General features: G+C 43.7%; 1 protein-coding gene across 5 annotated transcripts in view; it reads left to right on the forward strand.

The window, feature by feature from the left end:
- The window catches only part of PRR5L (proline rich 5 like), a 41,961-nt gene that overhangs the window by 12,292 nt on the left and 13,967 nt on the right, over window positions 1-15,702 (forward strand). For 4 of the 5 annotated variants that reach the window (XM_042038307.1, XM_042038302.1, XM_042038304.1 and 1 more), the window contains exons 2-5: window positions 734-1,097; window positions 2,465-2,545; window positions 5,955-6,003; window positions 14,937-14,994. In XM_042038307.1, the coding sequence (XP_041894241.1) occupies window positions 928-1,097; window positions 2,465-2,545; window positions 5,955-6,003; window positions 14,937-14,994 (358 nt within the window). In that variant the 5' untranslated portion in view covers window positions 734-927. The remainder of the gene's footprint in view (window positions 1-733; window positions 1,098-2,464; window positions 2,546-5,954; window positions 6,004-14,936; window positions 14,995-15,702) is intronic. The other variant, XM_042038306.1, reaches the window with a different exon arrangement.

Raw genomic sequence — 15,702 nt, forward strand, 5'->3', positions numbered from 1 at the left:
CCAACTACATCTACTGCTTGTATTCATCTGAAGTGGGAGGATTTCAAAGCACAGAAGCTTTGCCAAAGTTTTTTTGTGGCTTTTTTTCGAGCTCACTTCTTCTATTTCTGTGGTTTACTTGGGGCTACATAGTCATCTACATGGAGATGATGATCAGAGTGGAAAATACGGGCGTTTCGTAATTGGCCTAGCAATTACTTCTCGTGCTGTAGAAAAACCAGAAACATAAAAGTCCTGCTTATGCTCAAAATATCTGGATGTCAGAACGCTTTTGCAGAAGCCCCTTATTATATCCTTTTTGTAGTGAACTGATAACAAGTGGGTTTATTCCCTTGCACAACACTTCTCAAAAAAAGCACTTTGTCTGTTAATTTTTTTTCCATTATTCATTTTTTGTACCTCTCTAGTGGAATAGTTTTCTCTTTCTACAGTTACTACTATTTCATATACAGTCTGAATGGCTAACTGTATTTAAAGGTATTTGTAAAGTACCTCTGGCAGAAGAGCTGAGGCATCTTTGTTCTTGCATCTCTGCTAGTTGAAGTCAAAAGAGAGACCATGCTTGCATTTCTGACTGGCTCTATTGGGTCACTGTTTAAGGGGCAAGATGGGAAATGGGGCTGTTGAAGAACTCTGGAATTCCAGAGTCTTCCCAAAGCTGCTGTTAACGGCACAGGATATTTTTATCCCTCCCTTCTCTGCCTTACTCTTTTCCTTTCTCTTTGCATTGCAGGACTGCTTCACTTCCTTCATCATCATGCAGCACATGTCACAACCCGGCACGGTGGGGAACTGCTAGTCCAGGGCTGACTCCTTGTTTTTGACTGAGTCCTTGGGCTTGAAGACTCATTGACGTTGCTGAGATTGACACTTGAACCTTCAAGAGAAGAGCCTTTCTGATGGTCCTGCTCCACTCCACCTGACCCTATGAAAGGAGGGTTCACCATAGCTCCGTCCTTTGTGCTCCAGTTCCACAAGATGGGCTCGTTCAGAAGGCCGCGGCCTCGCTTCATGAGCTCCCCTGTCCTCAGTGATCTGCCTCGGTTCCAGGCAGCCCGGCAGGCCATGCAGCTCAGCTCCAACTCTGCCTGGAACAGGTGAGCAGGACCCACCTGGGATAAGCTCTTGCCCTGCAGCGGCTCCTCAGTGAGGGTCACGTGCATCTTACACTTGTGCTTCACACCATTTATGACTAAGCTCGTCTGTTTATAAGCATGCATGAATGTTTGGCATGCCCAAGCTTTGCTGGCATTGAAAGCATCTGTGGAGTTGAAAAACTTAGACCTAGTAGTGTTCAGTTGGTTTTGGCCAACGTTGTTTAGCTGTACTGTCTTGAAGTAAAGCAGAGCTGCTTTTTGTTAACAGTTGCATCTTTTAAGTACATTTAGGAAAACACATTCCTAGTACTGTAATAAATGCTGGTTTATTAATTCACAAAGGCATTTATTTGAATATTATGAAGCTTTTATCACAGTTGAGTTCCTCTGACAACTACTAAGCTTGTGGCTTCTACCAGCATTCCCTATTGACAGCTAAATCCTGTCTGCTGTGCATGTCATGCAGCAGTGGCAACTGGAAAAACAATGTGAAAGGTGAAGAGTGAGATGTCCTATGTCTTAATCTGATCTAATGGTCTGCAGCTACCAGAAGTGGGTGTTCCCACCTTCCCTTCTGCCACCTGGCACCAGCTTTGTGCTCTGCAGACCGTTCTTGCTTGCTGACCTAGCTGAGTTTACCAATGTCACACAAAGGCAGCCTGGCAAAACCATTGCAGTTTTGTGCCATGATGGTGACCTGAGGTCTGTGAAGCATGCAGGTGCCATAACTGGCCCACAGAAGGGAATGTCTGTTAAGGGAATTATATGTCCCCTTGTTAGCCACGGCTTTAGACCTGCTAAACCTTCTTGTCTGCTGTCACTTTATGATCTCCTCTGTGCTGGTGAGAGAATTAGAAGATACTCCAACAGCATCTTACAAGCATTAACAGGGCTTAGACTCTGATCTGAGGTGATGCTGGCTGCATAACATCTTCCAGCACAGCCAGGGTCTTGCCAGATGCTGCAGAGTGGGTGGTTCCTGCTAGGATCACTGGATAATGCAGTGTGATGTGTTTGGCAGATATTACCAAAAATCTGTGTCTCCTCATAGCAACTAGCCTCCAGCACACAGCAAAGATGCCCCAAACAGTTGTGTTCAAGATATGTCTGGCACGAGCAGTGTCTCTGTGACAACTTCCCCTTGCTTACCCTAGGCAGAACTTGAGGTTGGTTCTGCTCTGTCTCCCAGGAGAGACACAGGTAATTCAGAGTAATGATTTCAAGGTGAGAAAAATTAAGTATTTAAGGGCGATTAACTTCACCTGGTTATAACCTCTCTTCTTTTGGTGTCTAGTTCATGTTGTGCTCTGTGGTAAATCACACTGTTATTCATGGGTGTTGTCCTGTCTGATTTCTTTTTTTGGCAGTGTTCAAACAGCAGTGATAAATGTGTTCAAAGGGGGAGGCTTGCAGAACAATGAGCTTTACACCCTCAATGAACATATCAGGTAGGTCGCTGAAATGCATGAAAATGGATTTTTGCTGCTGCTAGTTCGGTGTTTGCTGGGATCTGTTCCCTTCAGAACTACAGTTAGAAGATACTGGTGGGGGGAGAAGGGATGAAAGCAAACTTAAGCACAGCTTTGGGGTTTCTGGCTAACTTAGTTCTTTCTTGCTATTGAGTGACACGAATGGCATGGGGTATTTGGATAATTTTTCTCCAACATGTGTGGATGTACAGCTTGGATAAGGACAGGTTGTGTATTGACTTGGATTGTAAGGCTTTTGTTCCTTCCTAGGAACTATGCCTCTTTTGGATATGCCTTACACATAATAATATTGGCATCTCTTTTCTAAAACCAAACTTCTCAGAACTGTGGAGTGTTTAAAGCAAACCACAGCATTTCATTTAAAAGCTTAATCTTCACATGATAATTGCAGAGCAAAACCTGAAAATATGAACCATAAAGATAAAAAAACTAAAAGCCTAGCTAACACTTTTTGTCACTGATGCCAGTGATGGTTAAGAGTCTCATTTTCTTTTAAAAGTAGGCTTCATGATTATCTGTGGTTTCATTCTGATTAGTTGGAAAGTTTGATTAGCAACAGATAGGACTGTAGAGTAGATAAAGAACTATTTATTCTTGCCTTGATTCCAAGTGCTGCTGAGAGGAGTATTGTCAGGGCTCATGGACATACGTTCTTTCTTTTTACCACTGCATCCATATTAAATTGTCAAGAGTGCTGTCATATGTGTCTCCACTTCTTCTTTTATATGCCCTCCCCTCATCGCTATTGCGTTTTTTCGAGCTCCAAAATTCAGATGGCAATTTGAGCTAAGTATTTACTAAACAGCAGTCTAAACTACCCCTTTGCCTACTTTCAAAATAGATGCAGCTATCAGGGCAGGAGACTGTCCAATTTGGTTCAGTCCCAAACCAGAAAAGTTTAATATAATTCCTTTTGAGAGTTGAGCAAGGGCAGCATCTTGTGCTTTAATGATATTTTAGTGTGTTCAGGTCAGAAGTCTTCAAGTTAGGTTTTAGTACTTGGAGCAGTCTTAATTCTCCATGGGATGAGTATTTGTGGACATGAAAATAAAAACAGATGTCATAAGGCTTGGGAAATACCTAAAGCCCCAGCTTGTTAGCAGACTTGGGGAGTGGCTTTGGGCTTTGTGACTCGCCTGCCTGGCTGTTGCCCGTGGCTGCATCCTGCTTTTCCCCTGCAGTGCGAGCAGGTGCTCCTTCCCACCTTCCCAGGAAGGCAGTACACTGGGCAGAACTGCTGTGGGGTCTGGGCTTGGCCCCAGTGGCTGGACCATGCTCTCTTCATGCTGGTTGCTGAAGAGAATGCAGACTGTCGAGAACCAGGTGAAGCACAGGAAATTCTTTAAGAACTGTGTATGCTTTGAGAGCAGTGCTGATGGTGGGAAGGGAAATGTCCTCTTCCACAGACATGCACTGCCAGGCTGTACTTGGAAACACTCACCTTGAATTACATGATTAATGTTCCTGCAGGTGCCCTGAGCATTGGTTACATCTCCAAATGTCACTCTTTAAATAGACTATTTCACATCCAAGCAGCTCATTAATGCCCATCTAAGGAGCAAAGGACAGGCCTCTGCATGTGTGTCTGTGTGAACACCTGCAGCCTCACACCTGTGGTTCTTGATGAAGTTCCCAGCACAGGGTGAGCTCTGTGCACAGGGTGAATCTCTGGCTCGACACTGGAAAAAAGCCAGACCTCTGAGACAGACAACTCTTGTGTGCCGTGAGGTCGAGCTGGTACCTTTTCCTTGCTCGTGTTCTCCCCTTGGCTTCTGGGCTGTAGCTTGCAAATGCAGTGAGAGACTCTCAGGTTCTGCACAATGCTTTGTCCTTTGGCACAGGGAAACAGGGGACAGTTTTAAGGGAGGATGGTAATGGCAGGACCAGGAGATGAGCAGGTGGTAACATTTTGCTCTGGATTGCTGCCACCAAGTTTTTATCTTGCTGTGATTTGATACCATCTCACTGCCTTTTTTTTTTTTTTTTAACTGCTCTGAAAGTCAGTTGTGCCAGTGAGAGGAAATTTAAGAAATGCCTTTGGGAGATGGAATTTCTGAAAGCGGGAGGTGACCTGCCCATGTTTAGGAGGAGACCTGTCCCTTGTTTTATTTTTAAGGTGCAAGCCTCTAGTTGCTGGTCTTAACCTGCATGAAGCCAAATCCTTCTGGGCTTGTCAGTCAGCTGCTGGAGAGCCTGCTGGATTTGGATGAAGCCAATGGAAAAGCTTCTGGCAAATGGGCCCCCAAAGACTTACCTGATTTATTGATCTCATAGAAACAGATGTGTGCTTTGATTTGGGTGGGTGAATATAAGCACTCTGAGAGAGAAAGAGTAAAGGCATGTTGGCATGCAAATAATGTAGAAGCACTGCAAAATGGCTATGCAGGAAGGTTGCTGTCAAATTTGACTTAGAGCACAGATTAGGTAAAGCAGTGTAGTTTGTTGGTAAAAACCCAGCCTAAGAACTGGATGGTCCCTGATTCATATGCTGTTTTCAAGCACTCTTGACTATAATTCACTTTGGTAAAAAGCAAAACTCTTAGAACAGAAAAAAAAATTCCAATGGTTGGCACTGGAAAGTGTTGGGCAACCTTTAAATTTTAGGCAGAATTTACTGCTACAGAATTTCTCAGTCACCGAAAGCTTAAGGTGCAAATGCACTGAGCTTCATAAGTTGTTTTTTTAATGCTGCTTCTGATGTAAAACAATCCAGATTTTTATATAATTTTTAAAAAATACAAATATGTATTAGAATTCAAAACTTTCATCACAGCCTGATTTAAAAGCCAACAATTTTCATCAGAAATATTTCTTTAGAGTGGGTTTTAAAACACCTCTTGTTGAATTTCTTCCTTGGAAAATACGCCTTCTTTTTTATTTTTTGAAGTGTCGTAGTTAAAATGTGGCTGCAGCTTCTGCTTCATTTTTCCTCTCCTTGTCCTCATCTTATGCTTCCAAGAGAAAAGGAAGTACAACATTAGGGAGATATGCTATCTTCAGTGACATAAAAGGCATCTTCGTTTAAACAAAAAAGCAGAAAAATTTATGGATTTCAATCTAAGTAACTTTAAATTGTCTCCCCAGCTTTCTGTTCATTCAGGGGAGTAATTTTTTTTTTTTTTTGCTTGTTCTAGGTGTATGGTTTATAATTAGAAGACTTTTGAGAAACTGTTTAATTCCTCTATAATTTGAGAATAGCCTTTGTAAAATACATACGTAACTGTAAGAGAAATCTAACAGTGGCCAACATGACCCATTCCCATACATTCCTGTATCTTTGGTATGACTGGTAGTAAAGTGCAGATATTCCTGTAAGAAATGACCAGCAGTGGCTGCTACTTCATGGCTCCATTCCTTCTGTCTACAGACGGCTGCTGAAGAGTGAACTTGGATCCTTCATCACAGATTACTTTCAGGTATTGCATGACTTGCTTGCTTTGTTTTGAGGTTTGCTTTCTTCAGCTTTTTAGCCTAAAACAAAATTAGGATCCCTTTTTACATGTGTGTAGCCTCCCAAATTTCGTTTTTGTTTTGCTAAGGAGGATGATGGAGGTACTGGATTTTTTAAATGTGGGCCATATAGCCTTGGGAGTAATTATTTTTATTGATGTATGTGCAGAATTAAGGATAATCTTCCTTTGTGCTTAAGAAAGGCTGCTAGTAGCCTGCCAAAATCAAGAAGGAATTTACTTGAAGTTTTTAAAGAAGATGGGATACCTTTTCTTTAGCATAAAGAGTTCAAAAGTAGGTTCTCTGCAACGGGGCCAACGAAGGGAAAGAGAGGAGATAATGGTTGCCTGGAGGCAGGAGGGGGCAAAGAGAAGGAAGTTTCTATCAGCAGGAAATCAACCTGGGTGCAGCCTTTTAGTCCCACAAATACAAATGCAGCTTCTGTAAAAGGAAAATGTGAAGGATGAGGGAAGTGTTGAACAACAGATGTGTCTAAGTGTTGCTGCCTTTTACTGATACTGTCCAGGTAGACGAGGTTCACATGTAACCACATGAAAGCATGCTGGATGATTTTTAGAAGGCACTGATGGCTTTCAGGGTTTTAATTTGTTCAGTATAGTCTTGGTTAAAAAAAAATAAAATAAATGAGGGCCTGCTGGAAACAAGAGGGTTTTCTTCCCTTTGAGTAAGAGAGAGAGAAAATTTCTGTACTTTCTGGAGCGGCTGATGCTGTTGTGTATGTGCTGACAGCTTAAAGGAGGAAAAAGAAGACTAGTATTGCTTCCTATCAGATTATGTGATTTATTAGATTACATGACTTTAAAAAATCCCCCTGCTGTGACATCAAGTGAGAAGAAAACTCCTGCCCCAGGGGTAGTTGTTTCACTTCCTCAGACCCTCTCTGCACAAGTTGTTTACTGCAGAGGCAGCTGCTGGCGGCGCATGGCAGGATGTTTCCTAGACCCTGAGTGGGGCGGCAGCCACCAGCACTCACGTTTAATTTCTGGGGTATTTTTGCTCAGTGTCAAAAGGACTAACTTGGCATCTGTCAGACTTAGCCTGAGGTAAAACTCTTGGTGCAGGCAAGTTGTGAGACAAACTGTGAGATAAAAGCTATTGTCAGAAGTGAGATTTTTCCCTCTGTAAACTAAGATGCAGACATTTCTGATTCTAGACTAACAGCATATGGCCATGATAAAAGTTACCGCTCCCTCCTGAATGCCTTTCCTCAAAAATCCTAGGGCCATGGAGTGGGGAAAGACTGTTCTTGTGCTAAAGAAGGGCTGACAACGTTATTTCATTTGTCTGTGGGTTCTGTTTCACTGCTGATGCCAGCTGATTTATGGCAGTACTGCTTGCCACCAAGATGAGCAGAGTTGAATCAAGCTGCTGATTTGGCTGAAAAATAACCTTGAAAGAAAAAAAATAGAGTTTCCAACTACTTCCTTTGACGTGTTGTGGTCATCACCTCTGACATGGGGGAGGTGCTGGGAGGGGGTCACCAGGATGCAGAGTGGAGTGGAAGTGCATCTGTTGGCAGTGACTTCCTCCAACATCTGCTAAAGCCCACTGAAAGCTGTCCCAAGAACCGTTTTCTGTCCTCTTGCATTGAAATGGACCCTGAAGAATCTGCTCTCTGTGTAGCCAGGCAGTTTTAAATATCCCAGCAGCAATTGGAGCAACTCACTGGATCATGTAATATTTAGATGTGGTAAACTGACTTGAATGTTTTCCATTTCTTATGCCATGGCACTTATAACTGGAGCCGCTAAGAGAAACTTTAAAATCACATTTGTTTTAAGAGTTCAGGATTTTACATTATGTAAATTTTATACGCTCACACATGCACATTTTTTTATAACCATTGAATATTTAAGACTAAAATGGAACAGAGCTTTTATAATGAGACAAAGCTACTTTTGTGATCAACTTAACTTGATTACTCACAAGTCCTTTTCATCAGCACTCATGCGCATTAACAATTTTTAGCTCCTGAAATTGCTAAAGGAATATTTAGGAAATGGCTGGAGTTTATGCGGTCTTTTTCTGCTACCAAGCCATCATCATACCAGAGTTAATGAGCCTGTTTTGTCTTTGAAAGAGAAATATAATTCCTGTAAGGGCTGCAGTGCAAACTCGGATATTTCGTTCTGAAGGGGAGCTGTGTTTATAAATCTGCTGCTTTAGCAATCCTACTGTATATACAGCCCATCTCCTTGGATGGAAGCCTGAGTGTAAATGCCAGATAGCTGGGACTTGTAGCATTTGCTGCAGATCTGCCTTAAAGCAGTGTTTCATGCTCCAGGTTTTTCAGTACTGACTTTGCCCACGAGCTGATTCTTGAGTTTCCTGCTGCTGAAAAGGGGCACTTTGTACCTACCTCTCTGCTCAATAACCCTGCAGGGCACCATTTGCCCTCACTGCTGGGTTAGTTTGCTGGTGGTCAGCTGAACTGCAGTAGGTGGAAATCCTATGACCATGGAAGGTAAGAGGCTGGGATTTGGAGGAACACAGTATACTGGCAATTGGGACTTCTCTGGTGCAGCTGTGTGATTTTTCAGATAAGCTCCCTTCTTTTTCCTGCTGTCTGACCCTCATGTTTGTGGAGAAAAATTTTTAAATATGAAACTAGCAAGTGTTGATAAATTGATGCATTATCTGCCTGATTCTGCAAACAGCCTGAAAGAACACCTGTGGAAGGGACGAACTGTGTCTTTTCACTCTGTGTGGGCTTGTTAATCTTGAAACTCATGGGGGGCAAAATGGAAATGCATTTATGTATATTAACTCCAAACTGTCTCCTCCCAGTGCAGAGAGACCTGATCCCTTGCCAGGCACTGTAACCTCTCCCAGAACTGATAGGCTGCAAATGCAGAAAGTCAAATGCCCAGAGCTGCTGCCTGATGTCCACTCCCCGCACTGGCAGAGCTGGTAGGTGAGGAATGGCAAGTGGACGTGTTTCCTCATCTAATCCGATGAGATCTCTGATGTCTTAAAACCAGAAGCAAAGCTGTTACATAATTTCCAGCCTGCTGCAGTGGAGAGCCACTGGAGGTGGCAAGTCCTGACTCAGAATTAGACCCAGCTTGGTGTTCATACGCGAAGCTGCAGAAGCTGCAGCGTGCGAGAGCTCACATTGCTGGGGTGTCAGGCAAAGTCCAAGCAGCAAGATGATAATGGATAGCTGAAAAGTAAGCAGTGTCAGCAATGAGGCAAGCCTGCGTCCAACCCAAACTTGATTTTATCTTCTCTCTTTAGAGCAGTCAGAAGTGGTACTGGTGAACTTTCCTGTGGTCAGAGTCCCTCTCGCTGTAGGTTCCCCGGCTGTGCGAGGTGGCTGCAGTGATAGGGGGAAACCTGCACTCCTCCTTCTCCTGTGGCACCATAAAGCTTTTGTTTAGGTCCCCAGTGCATGTTTTTCTGGAACTCCAGCCTGGAGAGATGACTCCAGCATCTCTCGTGATGTTTGCTCACTCCTTTGAAAGGCTGCTTTGTGAAGCCTAGCTAACAGCTGAAAAGGCCATGTGGCTGCTGAGTCAAAGGGAAAAATATGGGGTGTGTGATGCATCCTTCCTCGATGCGAGGTTTCTGTGCCTACCTGTTTCACAGCAAGGCAAGGAAATAGTTGTGTAGGCTATTGGAGTGGTGGTTACTGCTGGATACAGGCAGCAGCACTAGCTCTTCTCTGGCCAAGTGCTGCCTTGTGCCTGCTGCCAGGGGCTGCAGCAGCTGCACAAGGAACAAAATTCACACTTGTGTGATTTGCAGAGCTCAGCTGTGTGTCTGCAATACCCTTTTGGGTCAAGCTGGTCTTTATTATTGTATTTGTCTCCTCATTGGCTGGGAACCTCTGTTCGTGCAGGTCTGCTAATTATTTCCGCTTCATGTGGCACTTTCTAGAGCAGCTTTCATGGAGCGGCTCCAGAGGCTCCATAGCAACTGCCCAGCTTCGTTATCATGGACAGGGTCACCCGGCAGCTCAGCACTGCTATTGAGCAGAGCACCTAGTCATAGGTGGCAGCAGGGACACCTCCTTTCAGGCTCTGCTCACATGGACTCTGTAGCTGTGTTTGAGTCCTTCCAAATGCAGCCTGGCTGCTCCTGCTCACAGCGTGGCGTGGTCGCTGTGCCATGGCCTGGCTGAGCAGGATCCCACCTGGAGCAGTGACTCACAGTCCAGGCTCAGGGGCCCTGCCTGCGGGATTTTCCCAGAGCTGCTGCCTGGTGGGTTGTGGTCTAGATCACAGCAGTGCTGCCTACTTGGTCTGCCTGGTCTGCTCTCCTTCTTACTCTCCTTGCTCACTTTCATCTCTTTAAGCGGGCTTTCTCTTTTATCTGTCATGAACAAAACCAGCTTTAGGAAGAGTCATTTTAGGATGTGATTTCATATTTATCTTGCAGTTTCTCCTCTATGTAGGATTGAAGTGATCTGTCTGCTTCTGTCAGTATTTCCCCTCTTGTTAGAGAAAAAAGAAAGGATGGGGGTGGGGGGTGCTCTAGGTATGAGATGGTGCAGCTCACACAAATTTGTGTTTTGTAAAATACTGCCAAGAATTAGGTAGGTGTTTGTGTGCAGCTGGCAATAACTTTGTAGAAAATACTTGCCAACTAAGTTTGGGTGATGCTTTTATTCTCAAATCAACATCAGATTATCCACAAAGCAGTGGCTATGTGCCTGTAGAGCCTGTAAAAGTGTGGTTTAGCACTAGAACACAAAGCCTGAGTTGGATACAAAAGAGGGCTGCATTTAAGAAATGCTGTAGAGTACTGAAGAAAAACTGATTTTTTCACCCATCAAAATGAGGTCAATTATTTTGAGTATGTTCTGGATCGGTTTACTTCTGTTTCAAGCTTATGGTGTTTGATGAACTAATATTCATTTGTTAATTTGAAGGTGGCTTTTAAAAGGCATACTGGCCATGTTTGCCTTGGAGACATGCACAGAAAGCAGAATTTGTCCATAATTAATTGAGTGTTTGTGTAAACCTTTTTCCCTCAAAGATAATGGCTTGTTTGTTATTAGCAGGAGAGTTCATTTGTACCTTGCCATACTGCAGACATGGCTTTTAGACAAGATGGGAAGTTGCTTGTGATGGCTTGGGCCTCCTTGATGTTTTCAACTGCTGCCAAAGCTACTTAGCTGTTTTTTGCCACCCTTCTGCTTGAGTGTAGCACCCACAGCAGAGCAAGCTGTGCTGGTGGCATGGCTGTCACGCCAAAATCCTTCCTGTTGGTTCTGTCCGGAGGCTGTCACCACACCCATCATGCTGCTGACAGAGTGCTGCTGACAGGCAGCATCTAATCTGCCTCAGGTAGAGTCAGATGGGTACCATGATACGCAGGGTGTAATGGGAGCCTGCACGGGAAGGGCCTCCCTCCATGGCCCTCATTGGGAATGCTCAGCTCCTGCAAAGTGGAGGGAGGGAGAAGGTGCTGGGCGCTGCAGGCACTGCTGGTTTGAGAGAGGAGCCCCAGCTGGTGTGCCTGGGACAACTTTCACCTTCTGGGAAGGTGGTGGGACTGGAATTGCTCCACTGGGCACGAATGGAGAAACTTGCCTCGATTTCTCCAACAGGGAGAGGAAAGAGGAAAATATCTGTGCCAGAAAAAAGGAAGGAATTATCAGGAAAGTGTCTGTTTCATAAGGTGGTGTCTGACTGCCTTCAAAAATTTTTTTTTTATTCCCAGTGATTTGAGCATGACTAAAGAGTAGCAAACACATACACCTTGTGGGAGGATCTTTGCTGAGGAACAAAGGAAAAGTGATTACTTTAGCTTTGATTCCTGTCTTTAAAAACTTAGGGCATTTGAAAATTTACTTAAGAGCTTTTTCTTAGCTGCCCTTTTTAGTGGTGTATGTGAGACAGCTGTTTTGGTTTTCTGCACTGAGAAAAGGGGTCAACCTGTGAGATTTCACAAGGTCACTTCCATCTGCTGCAAAACATCTCTCTCCAGATTTCTCAACTGCACGTACGTGTGTTAACATGGGGTGTTCAGTCAGGACTTTGTTTCTCTGCACAGCAGAGTAGCAAAGAGTATGGGCAGGTTTGCACCCCCCCACAATGAGCATATAGCATCCCTGATGTCCCAAAACACCTGGGGAGCCAGGAAAACCTCATCTGGGGAGGGAAGGGAATCACTGCCCTCCCCCCAAGCTCCCAGTTTGGCTGTAACTGCAAAGAGATGGAAGGTGGCAGCTGAACTTTTTCAAATAAATGCACCCTTCAAGCTTACTTGGTATGAGTCTTTATCTGGTCTTGCTTCAAGTAGAAGATTTATTTTTCCTCTTAGCTCTGTGCCTCTGGGTTGCCTCTGGCAAGCAGGGATGCAGCAGCAAAATGAGACTTGTAATCTCGACAAGGTCTGATATAGACCTCCGCTGTGGCCGCATTGAGCAGCTTGTATTGATCTGTCAGCAGACCCTGTAGGGTTTGTTAATGACAATTTGCCTGTCTGGCTTGCTCTGAGGGATTAATGTTTGGATTGAATCAATTTCCAAGCTTGTGACTTCTTGCAGAAAAGATGGAGAAGTAACATTTCCATATATTTTTAGGATGGGGAGAAGGGAAATGAAGTATGGCTGATTTTAGTTTAATTTTTTTTAAGCCTCTTCCACAGGAAAAGGGAAAATCTGAGAGGATAAGTGAAAAGTCTGCAGTAACTATATGGACCTAATCTCTTTTTTAAGGGAACCTTTAAAGTGACATTATGCAAGCTCTTTAGCACATGGAATTACTATAATGGATTCATAGGAGCATTGTAAATGAGTTACTACAGAGTGATGAGTAATGTATCTATTTTCTAATAGGTACAACTGTGCTGCCCATTAGCATGTACAAATGTGCACTTTGGTTGCTGGTAATAGCTGCAAAATAAAAAAATCCCAGGAAGTAGAAAATATTAATAATACTTTTAGGCAAAGTATCTGGAAAATTGTATCCAGAGTGCTCAGGAAGCACATGTAAAATGAAATCTAATGTTCTAGTGCAGATAGAGAAGGAATTCATATTTCTTGAGAGAAACACAAAAAAAATAAGCATCACAACCTCTTATGTGTATATACCTTTTTATTATAAAGTAGTTTAAAATAAGACAGTAGTAAAGATCAACTATAAGTTTCCCCTGCAGTCTATGAGAGGTAATTGCCTTTAGCTACAGGTTGAAAAATAAAGAAATTAAGTACTTCATTAATAAACTGAAAGCATTTGGAAAGATTAAAGTGCACTATCACTCCAACATTATCTATTGTTCAGGCAGAAAAATATTTATAGTGTAAGTGGGTTTCACTTTTTTTTCCCCATATGGTTTTCTTCATTACACATTTCTTTCCCCCTCCTTTTTCACACTGCTAGTTTTTTCCTGGGAAGTTTTATTTTGTTGTTGTCCAATGCATGATATATGTACTAATTTATTTCTGTTGAACAAATCTAAAATTTGAATGGACATCCCGACAAGTTCACATTTCCCTCCAAAGCCCTTATTTCTGCTAGAGAATCTTCATAAAACAGTCACCTTCCACTTGGTGCTAGCATTTGGAAATGTTGCAGTTTTTTTTATTGTGGGAACCTATTTGTCCAGCTTGCTAATTCCTGTTGTCATTGCCCAGATGAAAAATATCTCCCAGCCTGAGAATGTCACAGAGCAATGTTTCCTCCTTTTTATTCCCTACAGCCGTACCCCATCTTTGCGTAGCTTCTTGTTGAAGGGAGGATGCAGAGGTGTGCTGCTCTCCTGGCCTGGGGTTCCACAGTTGCCTGTCTGTGTGCCAGGGCTGAGCCAGGCTGCAGTGTGGTTACAGGAGGCAGGTTTATGATCCAGAGCAGGAGCACCAGGGCAGGATGCACCATGGCAGCTCATCAGGGGGCCGTAGTGCTGTCCAGGCAGTGGGGTAACAGCAGTGTCCACTGGGAGTGAAAAGAGATGCGCCTTGCTCCTGGGCTGATGGAAGGGTCAAAAGTGCAACTTTGACCTGGTTCCCCATTAAAAACAAAAACTGTGATGAACAGTGAGGGAATTATCTCTGACTGCTGTGGGCTGCCCTGATACTGAGTCCTTTCAGAGAGGCAGTGGCCTTACTCTCTATCAGTATGATCTCTGTACCTTTTAGGACCCAGTAATAATGTGTTATGTGGTGGTTGCCTTTCTCTGTGTCTTGGGGTGACTCTCAAAAGTTTTCAGAATAAGTGATTCACCTAGTGCTGTTGGAAGAACAAAAAGATAGGTGTTGTTTTTGCACCATGGTTTGGGGAAGTGGGAACAAAAGCTGATCAGGTATTTGGATGTCCTGAACTGCAGACAGACATATTGGTACCTTGATCTCTCATCCATGAGAATCAAGTTTATGTAGAAAGACCAGGTCCTGCCAGTTCTTCTGCAGCTTGACACTGCATACTGAGATGATCCAGCAGCTCAATGCAAAAAGAATGGCCTCATGGAAAAACAGTAGGTAGGAATAGAGAAGTAGATGTTAGGGAATTGAACTTGGCTTACTGTGCAGTTAGGCCAGCAATGAGCAAGGGCAAAAAGAAGAAAGAGTGGGACATTTTCATAGCATTTGACTCTTTGATCACCTCCATCTTGGAGTTGAGATATAGCTTATGTGGCTGCACTGTTATAGTAAGAGCCATTTTATTTTCTTGACTCCCTCCCTGTGACTCTTCCCATTTCTGAGAGATGTTTCAACTGCTGTGTCTGTCGCATTTTCATGTCTAGCTGAGCAAGATGAGGTTAAGGAATGTCTAGCACTCACACTGAGACCAGTGCTGGAAGAAGGTGCTACAACATGACTAAACTTAAGATAAATGCATGCAAAGTGGGTAGCATCTGACAAAAATGTACTCTTACACATTCATTATAAATAAATAAAAGGCAAATGCATGTCTCTCTTTTCTCTTGGCAGAACCAGCTCCTTGCGAAAGGCTTGCTGTTTATGGAGGAGAAGGTCAAGCTGTGTGAAGGTAAGTATAGCAGGAAACCTGTTTTGGAAGGGAGCTGTGCTTTGATGTTTGGTCAGATGAGATGATTTGCATGTCTGGAAAGCATACAGCCCTTTCTGGTGCTGTCCTAGGGTGTCACACAACCGCTCAGGAGCCCTTGTGAGGCTGAAGAGAGGGTGGGCTGTTTGAATAGCCACAGAGCCACGATGCTCCCAGCAGCCATAACTGCATCACAAAAGCAGGAACGTGGGTCTTGTGTGGCAGCTGGACCTGGGCTCAAAGCAGTTCTGGTCTGGACATGGATCCCGTTGCAAAACTGCTTGGAACTGCCTTCTGGCTTTTATTTCTCAATGTGGTTGGCAGCTTGATGTAAGCACAATTTTAGTTTCTCTGTCATGCTTTTGAGAGCTGAACTATCAAGCTTTGTGTAAACTTAAAGAAAAAACCAGTCCTTTGGGTGAGAATGAAATCCTTCTGGAAAGAAGTTGATCACAGATGGAGTTTTGTTCAAACTACTGCTGCAGAGCCTGTGGACCAAGGCAAGTGTGGTGTGGCCACTCAGTGTCGGACATGTAGGGAGTTGGTCACATTTAGTAACTGCTCAAGCAAAGCCAGCACGTCTTTATTCAAAACCAAGCTGCGGTTTGGTTTGACCCAGTTTTGTAGCCTGCAGGGAAGATCTCTTGCTAATCGCCAGTGTGTTGTATGTGGGTCATTAAATACCAATAG

The sequence above is a fragment of the Corvus kubaryi genome, unplaced genomic scaffold (assembly GCF_017639235.1).
Source record: "Corvus kubaryi isolate FWS band 111438036 unplaced genomic scaffold, C.kubaryi_AGA036_p1.0 37392, whole genome shotgun sequence".
NCBI lineage: Eukaryota > Metazoa > Chordata > Aves > Passeriformes > Corvidae > Corvus > Corvus kubaryi.